The sequence below is a fragment of the Pseudonaja textilis genome, chromosome 5, assembly GCF_049901715.1.
Source record: "Pseudonaja textilis isolate UNSWEBS1 chromosome 5, rPseTex1.2, whole genome shotgun sequence".
Classification (NCBI taxonomy): domain Eukaryota; kingdom Metazoa; phylum Chordata; class Lepidosauria; order Squamata; family Elapidae; genus Pseudonaja; species Pseudonaja textilis.
Window position 1 is genome coordinate 24543155 of NC_141994.1, and position 21639 is coordinate 24564793.

Sequence of the window (21639 nt, forward strand, 5' to 3'; positions counted from 1 at the left end):
CAACAATGCATTTTGGCCTATACTCTTTTGCTGACAGAAGAGATACATTACTATTCTTGACGGTTGTTTACGAGTTGTAATTTTCTTCAAAGATATATTCCAGAAATGTTTGCATAACATACCAAATAAGCTATGCTAATTCATTCCACAGAGGGGAAAATGTATGTACTCTTATAGATAATAATAAATATAGACGTAACCACATCAATTTAACATTATCATTTAAAAAAAAAAAAGAACTTGATTAGATTAAAGCTGAGATTAATAGCCTGGCATATTTTTTTGGAAGTTATTTTCCATGAATTATGAACATACTTGCAGCTAGATGATCTGACTTGCATGTTTTAAAGAATAAAATTAATCATAAGTGTAAAAAAAGAAGTCCTTTGCTCCCTCTTAAGGTGTTCTTTGATGATGAGAGCTGAACTCTTTTTGAAAAGAGGCTTCATAAAAGATTCCCCCATTTGTTTCTTATTAAGATAAAATAAAATATGATGCTAAAATCAATTCAAGAACCTCAAGAAAATGCAATCTGCTTTATCTATTATTTCTGTCTTCCTGCAGTCCAATACATCATGTTGCTTAGAGTTTTAGGATTCCGATCCATCAAAAGCTAATCCCTATTTTATGAAAAGTGGCTGAAGGAGAAGGCGGTAGAGAATTAGTGTCATGTCCTCCAAATGGTTTAGAATAAAAATGATGACCAAAGACTGAGATTGATGAGAAGGGAATTTCCATTTTAATTTCAGAATGCAGCCCATACGAAGCCTTAAAAGAAACCACCGGGACCCAGGATGAATTCCTAACCAATATTTAGTGCACTAATAAATTATTATTTTTTTGTTTAATTATAATAGAAGAACAGAGTTTGGAAAAAACTTTGGCGGTCCAAACTACCAAAAGGTGTGAGAAGAAAAGACATGGCTGGCAATTAAAGTTAATAACAGAGTTGCAAGGGACCTTGGAGGTCTTCTAATCCAACCTGGCCCGAGCAGGAGACCCAATAGATTATATATAGTCTAGTTATAAAGAATATATAATATTTTAGGCAAAAATCACCCAGTACAACTGCTTTGATAGCAACGTTGAACTACACAAGGTGCACAGTGGATTTTCCACTATCTTATGAGCTAAAAGCATAAAATAACAGAGTTGGAAGGGAACTTGGAGGTCATCTAGTCCAATTCCCTGCTCAAGCAGGAGAGTCTATACTATTTCAGACCAATGGATGTCCAATGTCTTCTTGAAAACCTCCAGTGTTCGACCACCCACAACTTCTGAAGGCAAATCATTCCATTGGTTAATTGTCCTCCCAGTTAGGAAATTTCTCCTTAGTTCTAGGTTGCTTCTCTCCTTGATTCATTTCCACCCATTGCTTCTTGTTCTGCCTTAAGTTTCTTTGGAGAATAGCTTGACTCCCTCTTCTTTGTGGCAACCCCTTAGATATTGGGAAACTGCTATCATGTCTCCCTTAGTCCTTCTTTTCATTCAACTAGCCATACCCAATTCCTTAAATTGTAAAACATAATTTCCCCAAATTTCTTAGCCCCTATCTTGGTTACTAGAACACCCAAGTACAAAAGAACAGGTGTGGCCAAATATCACAGCTACACATCGTACCACAGCAAAGTTGGGCCTTTTAATGGATAAAATAGATACATTGATGGATGACAAATTTGAAGCTTTCAAGGTTGAATGTGTTGATGGAAATTGATAAAGATACCATTCCTTAAAAATGTCCCTCTTTTTCTTCCAGGTCTAATTGAAACTTTGTCTGTCTTGGGATCAATTGGGATCCTATGCATTGAGACTGGATGATTCTGTTGTGGTCCACCAGCATCCTGTGGAGACGACAGCAGAGTCGGACAGTGGGGAGGAACATGGGACAGTCCGGGAGTCTGGGGAGGACTCGGATGAGAGTCCTGCGTCCAATACAGAGATGGGGCCAGGGCCATCTGGGAGTTATGTAGTGACTCCAGAGCCTTCAGAATCTGGTAGCAGCAAGGCAGAGGAACAAGGGGAGCCTGTTCCCAGTGCACACATGTGCAGAGCTGCCAGAAGACAGCTAAAACAAAAGGGGTGGCTAGGGAGTAAGGCTTGGAGGTGATTGGTCCCTCCCATAAGACATAAAGGAGGAGCAAAGGGACAGGAACCTTTGCAGGAAGCAACTTTGCTTGTACTGGTCAGTTTGAAACCTGAAGCTCTGTGTTGAATTTGTGCTCTGGTTGGCCTTGTATAACTAATTGGAAATTTAGTCATTGGCAGCATTTCAAGGAAGATAAAGGTGTGTGCTTATCAGACTTATCCCAAAGGATAAGACTAAAATTCACAGCTGTTTAAATAAAGAAAATAAAGGTTTGGGGACTAATGTGTGTTTATTGTCTCAGAACAGATTCCTTCACAGTGGGCAGACCAGAAAGCAAATACAAATACATTCACTGAAGTTTGGAAAATAATTTGGATGGAAAAAGTCACATATAAGCCAAGGTTAGTGGCGACGAAGCATTGCTTTCAAAGTTGTGAGAATGATACATTAATGAGAGAACATTTAACAATGGATTAACGGTGTCAGGTAAACTGATCAGAATACTTGAAAAAAATGTACTTAAAACTTTGGCGCCCTCTGAATCCAGAGTTTCTCATTGACTCTTATCATTAGCATTGAAAACTGCCATGTCAGCTGTTCTGCTTAATGAGGAATTCAAATTAAAACTCATCTCATCTCTACCTGAACGTGCCCAGTGAACAAGAAAATGCCATCCCTCTCGAGAGTTGGTTCCTTTATCTGAATTGGATGGGGTTTTTTTCCCCCTCTAATATTTAATCAGAATCCACCTCTCTCTAATTTAATTAAATTGCTCCACATTCTGGACTCCAGGAAAATAGAAAACAAGTCTCGATCGTCTTTGGGAGGGTAGCCATTTTGATATTTTAAGACCGTCGTATATCCCTCCTCAATTTAAATATCCCCAGATCTTCCAATCTCTCTTTGTGACACCTCGTTTCTAATTTTTGGATCCCCCTCAATCAGAGGTGGTATTCAGCAGGTTCTGACCAGTTTTGGAGAACTGGTAGCGGAAATTTTGAGTAGCTTGGAGAACCGGTAGTAACCTTCCCCCAGAAGTGAGGAGGGAATGGAGATTTTACAGTATCCTTCTCCTTCCATACTCACCAAGCCATACCCACCCAGCCATGCCATGCCCACCAAGCCACACCCACAGAACTGGTAGTAAAATTTTTTGAATCCCACCAATGCCCTCAATGCCTTTCTCAGAATCTGCTCTGGAAGGTTCCTAATTATAGAGCTGGTATTCAGCTGGTTCGGACCGGTTCAGGTGAACCTGTAGCAGAAATTTTGACTGGTTCTGTGAAGCATGCAGAACCGATAGCATGCAATTTGGAATTTCACTACTGGTTGTCTTTCCATCTTTAAACCTGTACTTCAGTAATAGCGAGTGCAACTAAAGAGGAAAAATCGCATCTTGGCAGGAATAAAATCCTACAAAGACTGATGTCAACTCATAAAATATTTCTCTGGTCTTTTAGAGTTGCCAACAGAAAGGGAGTGTGGGGGAATAGCATAGCAGCTTGCAAAACCAAAAGTGCATTCCATAAATGTTTTCAGAGATAGTAACTAGGTGATCAAAGTTTCTGCCACGGAAAATTCTAATTGAAGACCACTGAGACACGTAATTCACTGTCACCCTTAACTGTGGTTTCCCCCCACCCCCCTGGGTGTATCATAATTCATATTCTCCAATGAAACACGTTCATAGCCAAGAGTCATCAATCACGTTCTCCAATTAGAGAGTCCGGTAGCTTAGTTATAATCTTTGCAAGATAAGAACGGAATGCATTTTTGGTTCCAAACTGTTGCACTGCTCTTTCAAATTTCTCCCCCTCCCCTTCTGTTCATTGCAACTCTAAAAAAGCGTAGAAGTGTTTTATGAGTTTATGCTGTATATATATAGTGAGAAATGAGCTTAATTTTGCTCAGTGCCACTGGCTTTCCATGATCTGTTAGCATTTACCTCCTCGAGTTTTCTTACCCTCATTCGTCCGTTTCTTATTGCTGGCCCGTCTTCTGCCAATCTCAAGACATAGAGATCCATTTTGTATTCTCTCCCACCACGAATGCTGAATCCAAACCCTTTGGCTCCCTTTTCCAAGTCCACAGTAAAATAATCAAAATCCTAGACAAACCAAGGGAGAGAAGAAAAACCAACGATTTTAAGAAACGGTAGCGGTTTTTTTCTTGACTAAAGTCAATACTTCAAACGTATTGCCATGTCAGCAAAGAGATATGGACTCAGATTAATTTACCTCTTTATATTTCAATGCTTAACTGAAATATTCACAAGGTTTTTTTAAAAAAATGATCATATGGATCTCATTAAGATCACTAAGAGTGCAGTGACAAGAATGCAGTATTGCAGGCTAATTTTGCTGACTGCCAGCAGTTCGATCCTCACCAGCTCAAGGTTGACTCAGCCTTCTGTCCTTCCGAGGTCAGTAAAATGAGGACCCAGATTGTTGGGGGCAAGAGGCTGACTCTGTAAACCGCTTAGAGAGGGCTGTGAAGAACTGTGAAGTGGTATATAAGTCTAAGTACTATTCTACATGTTTAGTTAAACTCCAGCTTTGGGTGGGATGTTGTTATCCTCAGCTAAATTTGGTGTATGGTTAAGGAGATCATGAATTATAGTATTGGCCTGACAGCCAAAGTCAGCTGGGTAACCTTGGGCCAGTCATTCTGTCTCAGCCCTAAGAATGGCACAATGCAGAGGTGGTGTTCAGCTAGTTCTAACCAGTTCTGGAGAACCGATAGTAGAAATTTTGAATAGTTTGGAGAACTGGTAAATACCATCTCTGGTGGGCCCTGCCTCATCTATTCTCTGCCTCCTGAGTCCCAGCTGATCGGAGTCCCAGCTAATCAGCTGGGTCTTTTTTTGGTTGCCCTGCACAGGAGAACGGAGCTGGAAAGCAGGTTAGTGGGGTGGGGAGGGAATGGGGATTTTGCAGTATCCTTCCCCTGCCACGCCCACCAAGCCATGCCACACTCACCAAGCCACACCACGTCCACCAAGCCATGCCCACAGAACTGGCAGTAAAAAAAATAATAATACCACCACTGGCACAATGGCAAATGACTTCTGAAATTTTATGAGGAAAATTGCAGGAGATGTTGACGCAACTGCCAGGAGTCAACAATGACGTGAAGGTGACACATGCAGGCAAACACACACACACAACACACACACACACACACACAAATATGATCACAAGCTCTTATTCTGGGGACATTAACACTGCAGCTTGCCGTGATTCAAATCGTGATTCAATGAAACTCCAGCTAAAATTTATATTTTGGATTAAGAACAGTGCCGTTTAAGGGAGATTAAAACCTAAAGCAAAATTTTCTCTTCTCCTCATGGCTGTTCCAGAGACATAAACAGAAGAGGGAAACATAGAGGCTTAAAGACCAGCTAGTTTCTGTTGCATCAAGACAAGCCATAGTTTATTTTTGGCATCTGAATGGAGACAACACACACCAGACAAAACAGTTCAGATTTTGGCAGATGGGTAATTATCATAGGATCATAGGGCTAGATTCAATCTTGGAGGTCTTCTAGTTTAACCAAGGCATCTTTATACCACCCAAGAGAAATGGTTGTTTAATCTTTACTTAAAAACCTCCAGCAATGGAGGACCCACAACTACTGAAGCCAAGTTGTTCCATTGATAAATTGTTCTCACTGTCAGGAAATTCCTCCTTATTTCCAGGTTGGCTCTCCTTCTGAGAAGCTTCCATCCATTCCTTCTTGTCCTGCCCTCTAGTGCTTTGGAGAATAAATGGACCCCCTCTTTCCCGTGGCAGCCCTTCAAGTATTGGAAGACTGCTATCATGTCTCCCCGCAATCTTCCCTTCCTTAACCCAAACCCTTCCTTCTTCTTTCAGTCTTTTTTCATAAGATTTAGCCTTTAGTCCTTTCATCATCTTTGTTGCTCTTCTCTGTATTCATTCTAAACAGAAAATATTGGCATCTTTTTTGTATTGTGGATATGTAGCTTGTATAACATAAAATGTTCATTGTTTTATTGAGTGGCATGGTGGCCTAATGGTGAAGACGCTCAACTTCCACTCGGAAGGTTGAGAGTTCAATCCTAGGTAGCGGCAGATGCTTCTCTGCTAGACCACAAAGAGAAAATATCTGCTGTGAACTCCATATAGGCATTAGGAAGGGCATCTGGCCAGTAAATGCTCGGCTCCATCTAGTCATCTCAATGCTACTCTGCATTAAGGGATTACGGGTCATAAAAAGTTATTTATGACTTTATACACACATAATATACATTTTGACTGACACTCTATGCTTATCAAATCTGGGTCTTGATGGAATACGTTTCAGGATAAGACTGCTGGAGTTGGTGAGCGTGTCGGAATCTGGCCATTCGTGCAATCGATGTGCAGAGAATATCTGTTTGGACAATTCAAACAGCAACGCAAATAGACACATAAGGTACGAGCTGCTGAACCAACAGTCTTTTTTTAAGTTATTATTTGCTTGAGCTCCTTTGTGGGTTTTTAAAATGATTTCCTAATTACCGGAAGAATTGATCTATAAAAGGGAGAAAAAAGTGGCAACATTTACACAGTCCTTCCATACAGTTTACATTTAGCCAATCTGCTAGTGGAGCTGCTTAGGTTATCCATGTGTAAAAGTGACTCTCTGATTCTCTCGCTTACACAAATGAGATGGCTCCCATCCAAAGAACAAGAGCAGACTTAACTGTAGTGAGATTTGACTCAATCAGCTATTCCTTAGCTGATCTCAGAAGGTATGTTGTAAATACAGAAGAGTTTCTGTAGCTTGCTTTCATAGGCAGCACCATAGTTTACAATGAAAGTGAAAAAAAAACACCATTTATTTACCCTGTTTCCCCCAAAATATGACTTACCCTGAAAGTAAGTCCTAGCTTGATTTTTACACATGAGCCCAATATAAGCCCTACCCCCAAAATACTTTGTGGGTAGGGCTTATGTTGATCCGGAGCTCTGTTATCCATAAGCTCTGTTATTGTCAGAAATGGTGCAGGGTCTCCTGCTTGGGTGGGGGGTTGGACTAGATGACCTACAAGGTCCCTTCCAACTCTGATTATCTGTTATCTATTATCAGCTGCAGAGGCCTTCACCCGTTGCCTGGTGCTGGGGTTCAAACCTGGGTTGTCAGCTTTCTAGCTGACAAGTTCAGCGTCTTTGACCACTGAGCCCGGTATTAATATAAACATATCCATAAATTATTTACGGTAAAAATATCAAACAGAAACTGCAATTAATTGCCAGATTGATCTAGAATTATTTTTAGGAAGATAAAAACACAGAATAGCAATCTGTGATTTGTCTTTTGATTAATAAGGAGTCATTAACCAAACAGGGGCTTGGCCAGGGAAAGCAAGAAAATGTGAGGAAGAAACTCAAGATAACCCTGTCTTGACTTTATGAGAGAAAGGGAAGGGGAAATGTTTTTACTATCAAGCTTTCATGATAGGCCAGATCTGGAAACAAACAAATAAAAAACCCAGAACTCTCCTTTATTGATACAGGCTGTTGAAAGCCCTATCTATCTATCTATCTATCTATCTATCTATCTATCTATCTATCTATCTATCTATCTATCTATCTATCTATCTATCATCTGTCTATCTATCTATCATCTATCTATCTATCTATCTATCTATCTATCTATCTATCTATCTATCTATCTATCTATCTATCTATCTATCATCTGTCCATCTTTATCTATCCACCTATCCATCCATCTATCCATCCCAGAAAAAAGTTAGATTAGATAATAGAACCTTCACAACATGGGAACAGAAATTTGCTAAACGTTATTTCCTTGGTTTAGCTTTCCTCTCTTAGAAGCATCCATTCCTTTCCACCATTTATAAAACGTCACAAAACCTTTTCAAGGGTTTTTTTCCATTTCTTTTTTCTAACATGCCTAAAGTATCTATCTATCTATCTATCTATCTATCTATCTATCTATCTATCTATCTATCTATCTATCTATCTATCATCTATCATTTGTCAATGTCAGGCAAAGGAAACACACACACACACACACACACACAGAGAGTTTAGTTTCTTAACCCTTGAAAGACACTGGACACATTCTTACTGACTGCAAACTGTACAATGGAGAAAGGGATGCTTAATTGCTCCCTTATTTAAAAAACTAATATATATTTTATTTACATTTTTCAGATTCATTTTGCATTTTTGAGATGGTCAGTTGGCTTAGCACAAAAAGTCCTTTATCTATCAGTTAGTTCAGAGGTGTCCAAACTTGGCAACTTTAAGACTTGTGGACTCAACTCCCAGAATTCTCCAGACAGCATAGCTGGCTGAGGAATTCTGGGAGTTGAAGTCCACAAGTCTTAAAGTTGCCAAGTTTGGAGACCCCTGAGTTAGCTAATTAATTTTTAGCCAACAGAAACATCGAACGACTGGGTTGCAGAACGGAAAAAGCAATATAAAATTATGCACACCGACAAGGAGGAATACCTGAGGTGGCCTGTAATCCGATAAGGGGAACTGCCTGGTGTCAGGAGAATGTTGCCGGTAGTCTATCAAAGGCGGCTGCCGGTAATCCAAAGGGGGGGATTGCTGGTAATCTAATACAGGGGGATGCCGGTAATCTAGCGGAGGCTGCCTGTAATCTGTAAATGGAGGTTGTCGAATGTCGGGTTTGACATCCTGCCTTGCTTTTACTTCTGACCTGTAACTAAACAAGAAAACCACAATAACAACGGCATTAGAACTAAACATTCTGTTGTTGGCGAAATATTGAACCTGTAAAATCAGCGGAAGTAGTCCCGTAATCTTGGCCCACGTAATCAAAGCACATAGTTTCATGTTCACTTTATTGTCATTGCACCTCATAAGCATGAAATTAAATGCCGTCTTCAGTGTAGATCAGTGGTCCCCAACCTTTTTTGTGCCGCGGCCCGGTACCGGCATCACAAAATCATCCGCAGCCCGGTACCAGCATCAGCACGCATGGCAAGGCGAGCCGAGCGACCGGCCAGCCAGCCGACCCCCGCTTCTCCCCGCCACCTTCAAGTCCTCCTTTGTATCTGTGTCGATGGGCTTCGGGACGGTTGCTTGGCTCGCCTTGCCTTGGGTGCTGAAAGAATCCTCGCGTCTTAGTTTTGTTTGAAGCCGCCCTGCCCTCGATGAAACTAAGGCGCGAGCATTCTTTCAGCACCCAAACGCCGCTTTCTACCCGGAAAAGCTCACCGGAAGCACTTTTTCATCAAAACAAGATGGCGGCGCCCCGCAAACCCCACAAACCCAGTAGAAATTGTTCCACGGACCGGTACCGGTCCCCGGACCGGTGGTTGGGGACCCCTGGTGTAGATCATACGTAAGAAAATTATAAAAATAAAACAAAAGCACACAGCCTTCCCATTCTATACAACTGAATTGAAAACCCCTGACACTGCATTAATATTGCACGATGTCAGAATGCACACAGTGTATGTGAGACAACCCAGGAGCAATAAGATCAAACAGGGGTGTGTAATAATAAATAGTGACTTATCTCTACAAAAGAATATACATACACATATTAGGCAAAGGCCAACCAGTCAATCAGCAATTTACAGCACAGGAGCACACACTCATACACACAGATAGGCCCCAACAGGGCCTCTCTTATAATACAGTATCTTAAAGTGGTAACGGTCAAATAACCCTGCTGACTCATTGCTACCATTGCATCATCATTACAGCATTATAGTACTACAGCATTACAGCAGCTGGCCAGCTATTAAATAATCATTACCCTGACACACTATACAGTAGAATTCAATATAGTTACTGCTCTGGGATAGAAGCTGTTTTTCAGCCTATTTGTCCATGTTTTTATTATCTTGTACTGTCTGCTGGATGGTAATAGTTAAAAAAAAGGGGTACCCAGGATGAGATGGATCTTTGAGAATTTTTTGAACTTTTTTAAGGCAGTGGGAGCTATAAAGCTCTTCCAAAGAGGGGAGAGGGCAACCCATGATCCTCTGGGCAATGATGTTAACCCTCTGGAGTGCTGTCCTATTTGCCCCTGTGCAATTGGCAAACCATACAGAGGTGCAGTAAGTTAAGATACTCTCTATGGTGCAGCAGTAGAAGGTCACCAGCAGTTTTTCATTTAGTTGTTGTTTCCTGAGAAGTCTCAGATAATATAATAATGTAGCATTTCATTTTTAATTTAGAGGGCCTCAGTTGAGAAAGAGAAGACTCTTCCTCAGGCAGTGGTGTTTGAGATGTCTGTAGAATGACCAGGTAGGGTTCTGGTGTGCACCACAACATCAGTGCTACAAGAGCAGAAATGGAGAGGCACTTACAATACTTAGAACCGTGTGAGATTTAAGAGGCAGAGAAAATAAAACTAGGCTATGGGCCAAAAAGTTGAGTTAGAGTTCAGAAGATTTCCAAATTCTTATGTATAGGTTGAGCCATAAATTAGTTGAAGTTAAGGTGTTGATTTAGTAGCTGACCAGCCCCTGTAAGGCTACTGTAAAAAGCTAATTCAATGAGGATGAGCCAGCAGAGTTATTGCCGCTTTAAGACTGAGGATGGGTCCATGGGGTTTTACCACTTTAAGAAGCTGTATATATAAAGGTGGCCATGAAAGGGCATATGTGTTCTGTCTCCATTGTGGTTTTGCATGCAGAGTAAAGAAGATTGATTGCTTGCCAGAGATTTGCCTACCACACACACACACACACACACACACATATATATGCATATGCATATGCATATGTATATAGCGTCTTGTATATAAACCAGTGTTATATGACAAAGCCTCTGTGTGCTGTATTTCGCTCCTGGGTTGTCTCACAATAGTAGTCATGCTGCAAACACTCTGACAGTTGACTAGATTAATGTGAGATGCAAAGAATCATGACTACCCACTAGGATGCCGTACAGAAGATTTATTCAAGCCTGTAAGAATTGAGTCAGCTACAATTCAATACACTAACCTGGCACCAGTTCAGGGTCAATGGAGTTCAAGAAGGAGTTGATTTTGGACTGTTGTGGGAATGAAACAACTCTAAACTGATGACACATTTAAGTCCACCCACCCTTTTTTATGAATTGAAATCTTTCTTCACACTAACAAAATGTTAAGTGAAGCTGAGCTGTTTGGATTTAAAGCCAGTAAGCTCTTCCCACCTTCCCCATGGAAGCAAGAGCCAAAGATTCTTGCCTTACCTGTTTTCATGTCCTTGAGTCTGTAGAGGCTGAGGAGGGGCTGGTTGTGCTACAGGGCTCTGCTGAGTCCCAGGACTGTGTTGCTGGGCCATGGGACTCTGTTTTTCTGAGCTGGGTGCGGAAGCTGGGCTGTTCACCTCTGCATGGTGGAACAAGAGACATTAGAAAGTGGTCATCCCAGATGGCATTCAGTGAAGAAAAAAAAGGAAGGCAACCAATCCAATCAAACGGTCTATTCTCCCTCCCTCCCCCCTCCCTCTCTCCTTTTAATCATCTATCATATACCTTTCTCTCTCTCTCATCTCTCACCTTTCTCTCACTCTCATCTATCTAATCCATCTTTCTTTCTATCTATCTATCTGTCTGTTTATCTCTCTCTCTCTCTCTCTCTCCCCCGCCTTCCCCTCTATCATTCTGTTCTGGCCTAGGCTTCCACCCAAAGCACGAAGCTCATCCTGATAAACCCCTTTTATTTGATTTACAATGAATTTCCTCTCCAACAAAGTTCCGGCCAACAGTCTTTCATGATAGTTCCCAATTACAGAACTTTATCAGGCTTGGAGAGGGGCCAGGCCGATATCTTTCAGATGCCACAATACTTGGCAAGCATGCTGGAATGAACTAATTGTTTCGTGCAAAGCCCCACTCCCCTTTTGTCCTCTTTTATACTCTAGGGGAGGGGCCATCATATGTCTACCTGTGACTTTACTCCCAAGTCAGCCCTTGTTCCTCAGCTGTTTCCTTCATCTGGAAGCTCTGTGCATGCGCACACTGGGAACAGGCTCCAGCTGTTCTTCTACCTCACTGATGTCTGACTATGAAGGCAGCTGCTAACTGTCGGATGGCCCTGGCCCCATCTCTGCCTCTGACATTAGAGCCTTCCCCAGACTCCAGGACTGGCCCATGTTCCTCCCCAACCTCCTCACTGTCTGAGTCTGCCACCAGCTCCACCGGCCACTGTCAGGCCACAACACATCCTTCCATCTATCCATCCATCCATCCATCCATCCATCCATCCATCCATCCATCTACAACTATTCCAAACGCTAATGGGAATAAGGTTAGTTTTCCCGCAAGGCAAAGATACAGATCCCCAAATGCTTCATCTGGGGCCTTTTTCCTGATTGGATTCAAATGTACTTTGGCCATCTGAAGGGCTGAAATTCTATTCCAGCCAGCCCATCAAGGAGATTACTTGTAGATCGGGGTTGAAATGAGGAGTCTTTGCTGCTTTCTGAGTTTGGCTGTTTTCTACTGGATGTTTCATGATTCAAACTAGGTAGCCTCAGCAGTATGCCAGCAAAGTCCTAGTGGAATCGGCAATACCCTTGATAGGATGTTGTGCAGAAGTGATATTCAGCTGGTTCAGACCAGTTCTGGAGAACCGGGAGCGGAAATTTTGAGTAGTTCAGAGAACCGGCAAATACCACCGCTGGTTGGCCCTGCCCCCATCTATTCTCTGTCTCCCGAGTCCCAGCTGATCAGCTGGATCTTCTTTTAGTTGCCCTGCACAGGAGAATGGAGCTGGAAAGCAGGTTAGTAGTGGGTGGGGATTTTGCAGTAACCTTCCCCCAGGAGTGGGGAGGGAATGGGGATTTTTCAGTATCCTTTCCCTGCCACCCCCACCAAGCCATGCCCACCAAGCCACACCACGCTCACCAAGCCACGCTCACAGAACCGGTAGTAAAAAATTTTGAATCCCACCCTGATGTTGTGCCCCGCCCCCCAACCCCAACAAAAAAATAGCCCCCCTTCTCCAATAGACCTGCTTGGATTAATTGGTTTCTCCATCAAGTTCCCTCCTGGATTTTAAGGATCATGGACTTACCCTCCTGAGGAATGATGCGAAGAGTTACGGTAAGGCCAGCATCTTTAATGAGCTTCACAATATCGGCATGAGGCATGTTAATAATGGACTGGCCATTCACAGCTAAGATCCGGTCTCCAACTTTTAATTTCGCACATCGATCGGCAGGGCTCCCTTCAATTATCCTCCCTATTTTGTGGGGTACGGCTAGAAGACAAAAGGAAGAGGAGATAGGAGCAAGCAAGCAAATAAGTGTTTATAGGCGGACAAAATGGCTCCCCCTGGAAAATGTCTAGACCAGCCTGCCCGAGATTTCCTAGTTATGCCATGCCTCGCTTTTCTCTTGGTCCTGCCTGAGTTTCTGCTGTTATGTTGGTTGTGCTTTCTTTCAAAACTTCAACTGCAAGGTTGACTCAGCCTTCCATCTTCCCGAGGTTGGTAAAATAAGGACCCAGATTGTTGGGGACAAGATGCTGACGCTGTAAACCAGGGGTCAGGGTTCTGGCGATAGCCCTAATTAAATCATGATTCTTGAGCCAAACTTCAAAAAAACTTCAAAGGATTTATTAGGAGCAACATGCTGGCACTGCCCTGTATGAAGCCAACTCTGGCACAGGTCATTTACAGTCCCCTGTGAACCTGTTTCCCTCCTTCCCCCTGAGTGTATCATAAATCAGATTCTCCAATGAAGCACGTTCACCAATGAAGGATTTTCGTGGCCAGAAGATCCGGTAGCCTAGCTACAATCTTTTTAAGTTAAGGGTGGAATGTATTTCTGGTTTTACTGCCGTACTGCTCTTTCAGATTCCCCTGCCCTTGTTTATGGCAACTCGAAAACAGGCATAGGAATGTCTTATGAGTTGACACCAGGGGTGTCAAACTTGATTTTATTGAGAGCCACAGCAGGGTTGTGTTTGATTAGATTAGATTAGATTCAACTTTATTGTCATTTCCATGGATACAGGCAACAAAATGCAGTTAGCATCCAACCAGAAGTGCAAAACAACAGTAAAATATAAATATATGTATGCAAATATACAAGGCATCTATGAATATGTCAATGGAAAACACAAGAAAATGTGTGTACACGAGCACACAAAGGTAAGTGTGACTGCACATATATGAACATATACAACTGTACAAAATGTTTATGGACACATTGAATATAAATACAAATGCGCAGAGAATTATACAAAATACATCATATATTATCAAGGGAAGCATCAGCATATGTGTGGGGACAAATGAACTGAGGAGTTCAGCAAGGAAACCGCTGTGTGGTAAAAGCTGTTCCCTAGCCTGCTGGTCTTAGACTGCACCTGAAACTCCTCCCAGATGGAAGAAGAGTAAACAGTCTGTGGGCTGGATGGAAGAGGTTCTTAATGATGCTGTGGGCTTTACACAGACCTTGGGGGCTGGGGGGGAGGCATGGCCAGGGTGGATGTGGTGTCAACTCGTGAAGCTTCCCTGAACCGCTTTTGAGTTGCCATAGATAGAGGGATGGGAAATCGCGCCTTGCAGCTGCACCGAGGAATTTACTCCTCAGTCATACCACGACGTAGCCTGGCTGAGCAAGTCAAAGCCATCTCCACTGGATACCAGCAATGCCTGGAAGGAGTCACTTCCACAACCCACGAAATCACCTCATTGGGGAATGTGACGGGTGACACTCTTTGGGAGGAGGGGGAAACAGGATCAGAGGCAAGGCACGAAGGGGGTGAAGTCAAAGTTGGCTTCACCTAGGTAATGCTGACATGGTGTTTCTAATAAAAGAGTGGATTTTTATTGACAGATAGCTTGACACTCTTAATTGCATTAGGGCACTGGTTGGAACTCTGACACATGGCCAGCTGGATGTCACTTGTGTCGGGGGAGCCTGTGGTGGCTCAAGTGCTTTGCCAGTGAAAATGGGCACCCAAGCTTCGTTTTTGGCTGCGGCAGCCTCCTGCAACCCTCTGCTACTGACAACAGAGCTTGGGAAGGCCACATGAAGTTTCTGCAGGAGAAAGGAAGACCAAATATTGAACGTTGGGTTACCCCGATCAAGAATCTGCCCCTGTGTGTGTGTGTGTGTGCGCATGCGTGTGCACTTTGTCGCATTGGGACAGTCCAATGTCACTCCATCGTCCATTATGAGCTGTAGTGGTGTACTAGTTAGAGTGCAGTACTGCAGGGTACCTGCTGTGTGCTGGCTGCCTGCAGTTTGCAGTTCAAATCTCACTAGGCTCAAGGTTGATTCAGCTTTCCATCCTTCCAAGATCAGTAAAACGAGAACCCAGATTATTGGGAGCAATATAGATTCTGTAAACCACTTAGAGAGGGCTATAAAGCACTGTGAAGTGGTATATAAATCTAAATGCTATTGCCCTTCCTTCCTTCCTTCCTTCCTTCCTTCCTTCCTTCCTTCCTTCCTTCCTTCCTTCCTTCCTTCCTTCCTTCCTTCCTTCCTTCCTTCCTTCCTTTTCTCATTCAATGTGGTTAGAATGCCACATTGCAGGTTAACTCTGCCCAGTGCCAGCAGTTCGATCCTGACCAGCTCAAAAGGTTTACTCAGCCTTCCATCCTTCCGAGGTGGGTAAAATGAGGACCCAGATTGTTGGGTGCAACAGGCTGACTCTGTAAACCTCTTAGAGAGGCTGTAAAGCATTGTAAAGCGGTATATATGTCTAAATGCTATTGCCATCATTTTGATCACAGCGATGGGTTCTGCAGGGGCTCTCAGCAATGCGCCCTTAAATTCAATGTATAAGAAGATCCTGGATTATGTCAGCCATGCTGCGGCTTTGCATCACCGTTAAAGAAATGACTTGAGGCTAAACCCATCTTTACATTGATCTGACTCCAACACAGTGAAATATGGCAACTTCCGGCATACGCAAAATGATTTTTGTGCTTCTCCTTTCCCCGTTTGCCATTTTGCACATCTATTCATTTTGACAGAAAGCACATAAAACATGCAGATGCTTGCTGCTTAATTTTGTTTTAAACCCAAAGAATCCTCCAGGGTGGGAGGCCTCTTAAATCAGCAAAGATTTATTTACCGAAAGCAGAGAAGGGTTGTCTGGTCCCTTCTGCTGTCTGTTTTTTAAAAAATCCTTTTAATTCTCTTTCCAAGTTGAAATAATAATAATAATAATAAAAAAGCGGACCCTAATTTTCTCTTGCGAAAGAGCCAGACTGCGGCAAATCGGAGTAGTTAAATCAGGGGTGTCAAACTCGATTTTATTGAGGGCCGCATCAGGGTTGTGTTTGACCTCGGAGGCCATGGTGGGCACATGGTCAGCTTGATGTCACTCATGTTGGGGGTGCCTGTGGAGGCCCAAGTGCTCTGCTAGTAAAAACGGGCTCTTGTGTCAACTCATAAAGCATGCCTGTTTCTGAGTTGCCATAAGCAAGGGGGGGGGGAAAACCAGAGGTACATTCCATGCTTATCTTACAAAGATTGTAGCTAGGCTATTGGATCTTCTGCCGGTGAAAATCCTTCATTGGAGAGTGTGATTGATGACAGCCAGTGAACATGTTTTGTTGGAGAATCTGATGCATGACACACCCAGGGGGGAAGTGGGGAAACAGGGTCACAAGTGACTGTGAATTTCGTGTGTCAGAGTTGGCTTCAACTGGGATAATGCTGACATGTTGCTCGTACTAAATCTTTTGGATTCTTTTGAAGCTTGGCTCGAGGCTCATGATTTAATTAGGGCAATCGCCAGAATCCTGTCAGCAAGCCAACTCTGACACATGTAATTTTCGCCTGTGACTGTTCTGACCAAGGCTTTCCAAGATCATGAAGCAGACTTCTCGTCCCGATAAAACCCCTTTTATTTAGGTTAAAGGGAATTCCTCTCCAGCAAAGTCCTGGCCAACTGTCTTTCATGAGATTTCACAACTGCAGACCTTTATTAGGCTGGGAGAGTTGCCAGGCCGATATCTTCCAAATGCCACTCTGTAGCAGACAATACTTGGCAAGAAGTCAGGAACAGATCTTCACCCTAATGAATTGAACTAATTGTCTCCTGCAATCACCACTCCCCTTTCGCTCCTCTTTATTCCTGATGGGAGGGGCCATTCACTGTCCACCTGTGCCTTTACTCCCAAATTGACCCTTGTTCCTTAACTGTTCCCTTCTTCTAGCAGCTCTGTGCATGCGCACACTGGGAACAGGCTCCAACAGCTCTTCTGTCTCACTGATCTCTGACTCCGAAGGCAGCTGATAACTGTCAGACGGCCCTGGCCCCATCTCTGCCTCCAACGCAGAGCACTCATCAGAGCCTTCCCCAGACTCCGAGACTGGCCCATGTTCCTCCCCAACCTCCTCACTGTCCGAGTCTGCCACCAGCTCCACTGGCCTCTAGTGGGCCTCCTGCAGCTTTCTGTCAGCAAAAACAGAGTTCCATTTTTGCTGGCAGAGGCACTGCAGGCCACTCCTTCACTGTTTCCACGGGCCACATCCAAGTACCCCATGGGCTGGGTCCAGCCCCCAGGCCTTGAGGTTGACACCCCTGAGTTAAATGGATGGAAAAGGAAAAAGAAGGATCAAACCTGGACTTATGAATTATGGTAGAGCAGTTGTATATCATATACACCCAGCTCATGAAGAAAGAAAAGACTGAATTCCCATGATTGGTCATGAGTGCACATGTGCATAGAAACCTCTGTCTTTAGGATCACCCCAATGGAGCTCTGCAAAGAAGTATTTGCACAGAAGCCTCCCCACAGATTAATAAAGGTGTTTTCTAAGGTACCCTGTAAAACAGAAGTTCAGACTGAAAATTTTCCCATCCTCCAGGACAAGAGTTGGGCTAGTTTGATTGAAAGTGACTGCAATAGAGAGAGGCAAAAATGCAAAGCAATTTTTGCTTTTTCAGACAATAATTTGGAAAAAGAAAAAAAAGAATGTCAAGCAAAATGTATAGCATCTATCTATCTCCTATCTATCTATCCATCCATTTATCATCTGTTACTTTAGTCTATGTCTCTCTGTCTGATTTGTATCTATCTATCTATCTATCTATCTATCTATCTATCTATCTATCTATCTATCTATCTATCTATCTATCATCCATCCATCCATCCATCCATCCATCCATCCATCCATCCATCCATCTATCTATCTATCTATCTATCTATCTATCTATCTATCTATCTATCTATCTATCTATCTATCTATCTATCATCTATCTATCTTTCTATCATCTATCAATCATCTCTCTCTCTCTATCATCTCTCTCTCTCTATCATCTCTCTCTCTCTCTCTAATCTATCTATCTATCTATCTATCTATCTATCTATCTATCTATCTATCTATCTATCCATCCATCCATCCTCATACATCATTCTCTCTCTCTGTATGTGTGTGTGTATATATATACACATCATATACACATATATCAATCTCTCTCTTTCTGTCTCTGTCACTGTCTGTCTCTATCTCATATCTATCTATCTGTCTGTCTATCTATCTATCTATCTATCTATCTATCTATCTATCTATCTATCTTCTATCTATCCATCTATCTATAATCTGTTACCTTAGTCTATCTCTCTAACATCTGTCTGATCTATATCTATCTATCAATCATTCTCTCTCTCTCTCTCCCCCCATTTCATTCATCGGGGAGACAGTAGCTACTCAAAAGTGAGAGGATGGCTAGTTAGCTAATATTTTGCACCCCTTGGCCAGCTGACTTGAAACAGAGTTCTTCTCAATTCCTAGATAAGTAGGGCAAATATTGCTAGTTTCAATACGAAAGCAATAATCTAGAAAGCTGGACATATTAGGAGAGCACTGAAATACAGTGGGCACAATCCAGAGAAAGTTAACTATGAAATCAATGGGGCTTAAGTGCTTATCTCTGAACTTAATTCTCATTGATTTCAACTGAACATAAGCTCACTTAGCTTTCTCTTGATTGTATCCAGTGACGTCTTCCAGCCTGGATCTTCTGGGTATGTAAGGCTGAGAATGACTCTGGGTCCCACTAAATTCTCAAAACATCAATCTTGCATCAAGGGAACTGCAAACAAACAAACAAAACCCACGGGAAGTTTCTACAAGGAAATCCAAGCACACCTTCATGTATGAACGTCAACAGGTTGTACAAAATAGATTCTCAAAAGGGATTTTTAAGCTTCATCCAGGGGTGGGCTGCTACTGGTTCGCACTGGTTTGGATGAACCGGCTGCTATTTTGACATCTGGTTCACTGAACCGGTAGTAGCTCCAATGACTGGCTGGCCTTGCCCTCCCCTGCCCTCCTCTTCCAGGAGTCCCCACGTGGCCTGTTTTGGATCCCAGGTAAGTGCAGGGTGCGTGCAGAGGCTCAGGGAGGGCAAAAAACGGTCCTCCTGGAGGCCCTGTAAGGCCCGTTTCTGGCCTCCAGAGAGCCTCCAGAGCCCATGGAGGGTGAAAAACGGGCCTCCTGGAAGTTCCAGCCAGAAATGGCCCCTTTTCAGGCCTCCAGAGCCCAGGGAGGGGAAAACGGGCCTCCTGGGGGGGGGTGTCAAAGAAAGCCCCTGGAGCTTGGGGAGGGTGAAAAACAGGCTTCCTGGAAGTTCCAGCCAGAAATGGGCCCGTTTCCGGCCTCCAGAGGGCCTCCAGAGCCTGGGGAGGGGGAAAATGGGCCTTCTGGAGGGTCGAAGAAAACTTCCAGACCCCGGGGAGGGCAAAAACGTCACCCCCCTGCCGTGGTGCAGGAGGCCAACTAGGCCACACTCACCATGGCCATGTCCACTCAGCAACCTGGCAGAGAACGTATTGCTAATGTTTTTGAAGCCCACCCCTGGCTTCATCTCCTGCATGCCAAAGAGATTGGACAGCCGTATGCCCAAAATGTTATAGAAGTGCAGGGAGTTGGTCTAGAAGACCTCCAAGGTCCCTTCTAACCCTATTATCCTACGTTCTATGCCATTTTAGAAGACAAGGAAGACGTATCTCTAATTTCTCTTTATCCTCTTCCAAGGGGAGCCATTCATTGCTGCAATTTAATGCTATATGTGAACTGTCAGGCAGGTTATCCCTTTAGCCCAGAGGGTGAATGGTTCCCAGAGTCTCTCCCCATGATGCATTAATGACTCTTCCCCCATTAGAAAAATGTCTGTCATAAGTGGCATGTATGTGCACAGATTGTTTTTAAAAAAGGTAATTCAACAAGAGTAATTTTACAGGACTTTCTTTTTTTCCCCAAAACAGCACTGTAAACATGGAATATTAAGGACGTGCTCATGGATTTTATGCTGCCTACATTTTTTTTTTGCATTTTGGAATCTGATGAAAAACTAAACTAAACTTTATACCTGTGATGGTGAATCTATGGCACGCATGCCACAGGTGGCACATGGAGCCATTTGTGTGAGCCCCAGCCAAGCTTACCTGCACTGCTCATGCGTGCGCCTCCCAGCTGATTTTCAGCCCGTCTGAGGCCTTTTCAAGTCTCCCTGAGGCTCGAGGGAAGCCACTGCAGCCTTTGGAGGACAAAAAACAGGCCTTCTGGAAATACCGGAAGTGCTGAAACAGGCCTGTTTTTCGGCCTCCAAAGGCTGCAGGGGCTTCCCTTGAGCCCCCAGGAGGGCAAAAATGGCCTCCTCTGGGCTCCAGCGGCCATCTGGAGGCTGAAAATGGGCATTTCTGGTATTTCCAGAATTTCTGGTATTTTTAGCCTCCCGAGCCTACAGAGGCTTCCCTCAAGCCTCAGGGAGGCCGAAAAAGGCCTCAAACAGGCCGAAAATCAACTGGGAGGCACGTGCCTGTGCAATTCAGGTAATGGAGCAAGGACGGGTGTGTGGTGAACGCATGCATGGGGGAGGTGCATTGTATTGTGGGTGCTGGCATGCAAGCGCTTTCGGCACACCACACCAAAAAGGTTCACCATCACTGCTTTATACTCTGCTGGATAGATGGGATTCTATTTAATCCATTCTCTAGAGATGCAGAGCATGAACCAAATGGGAATATAAGCACATGGATTGGGAATTCTTTTAAATCTTATGTGTTTGTCATGACCAAATTCGAAACAGACAATACAGGGACATTGTCCCCAAAGGTGCTTTTTTTTTCCTCAAAAGGCAACTGGCCTTTGTTTTTTCCTTGAAGAGATTTCCCTTCTCGTCCAAGAAGCTTTTTCAGTTCTGAAAAAGTGATTGTCCAGTCTCTTCTTAACCCTGCCCCCCCAGTGATGAAACACCCATAATTGCCTTCTGGTGCTTTGGAAAATAAGTTGACCCCCCCTCTTCTCTTTGTGACAATCTCTCAAATACAGAGTGGCTTTGTTTTTCCTTGAGGAGGTTTTGCTGCTCAACCAAGGAACTTCTTTAGCTTCTACTGACAGAACTGAAGAAGCTTCTTAGATGAGAAGCGAAGCACCTTGGCTAGTCTAGTGGGTAGTCTAGTGAAGAGAAGGACCCGGGGAGACAGGATAGCAGTGTTCCAATATTTGAGGGGCTGCCACAGAGAGGAGGAAGGGGTCAAGCTATTTTCCAAAAACCCCTAAAAGTCAGACAAGGAACAATGGATGGAAACTGAACAAGGAGAGATTCAGCCTGGAAGTTAAGGAGAAACT

General features: G+C 43.4%; 1 protein-coding gene across 12 annotated transcripts in view; it reads right to left on the reverse strand.

Moving 5' to 3' along the window:
- Nucleotides 1–21639, reverse strand: part of MAGI2 (membrane associated guanylate kinase, WW and PDZ domain containing 2) — a 566496-nt gene that overhangs the window by 27499 nt on the left and 517358 nt on the right. For all 12 annotated transcript variants that reach the window (XM_087934364.1, XM_087934361.1, XM_087934362.1 and 9 more), the window contains 4 exons: nt 13107–13292; nt 11279–11417; nt 8570–8789; nt 4050–4193 (listed from right to left, as the gene is read on the reverse strand). In XM_087934364.1, coding sequence (XP_087790490.1) covers nt 4050–4193; nt 8570–8789; nt 11279–11417; nt 13107–13292 — 689 coding nt within the window. The remainder of the gene's footprint in view (nt 1–4049; nt 4194–8569; nt 8790–11278; nt 11418–13106; nt 13293–21639) is intronic.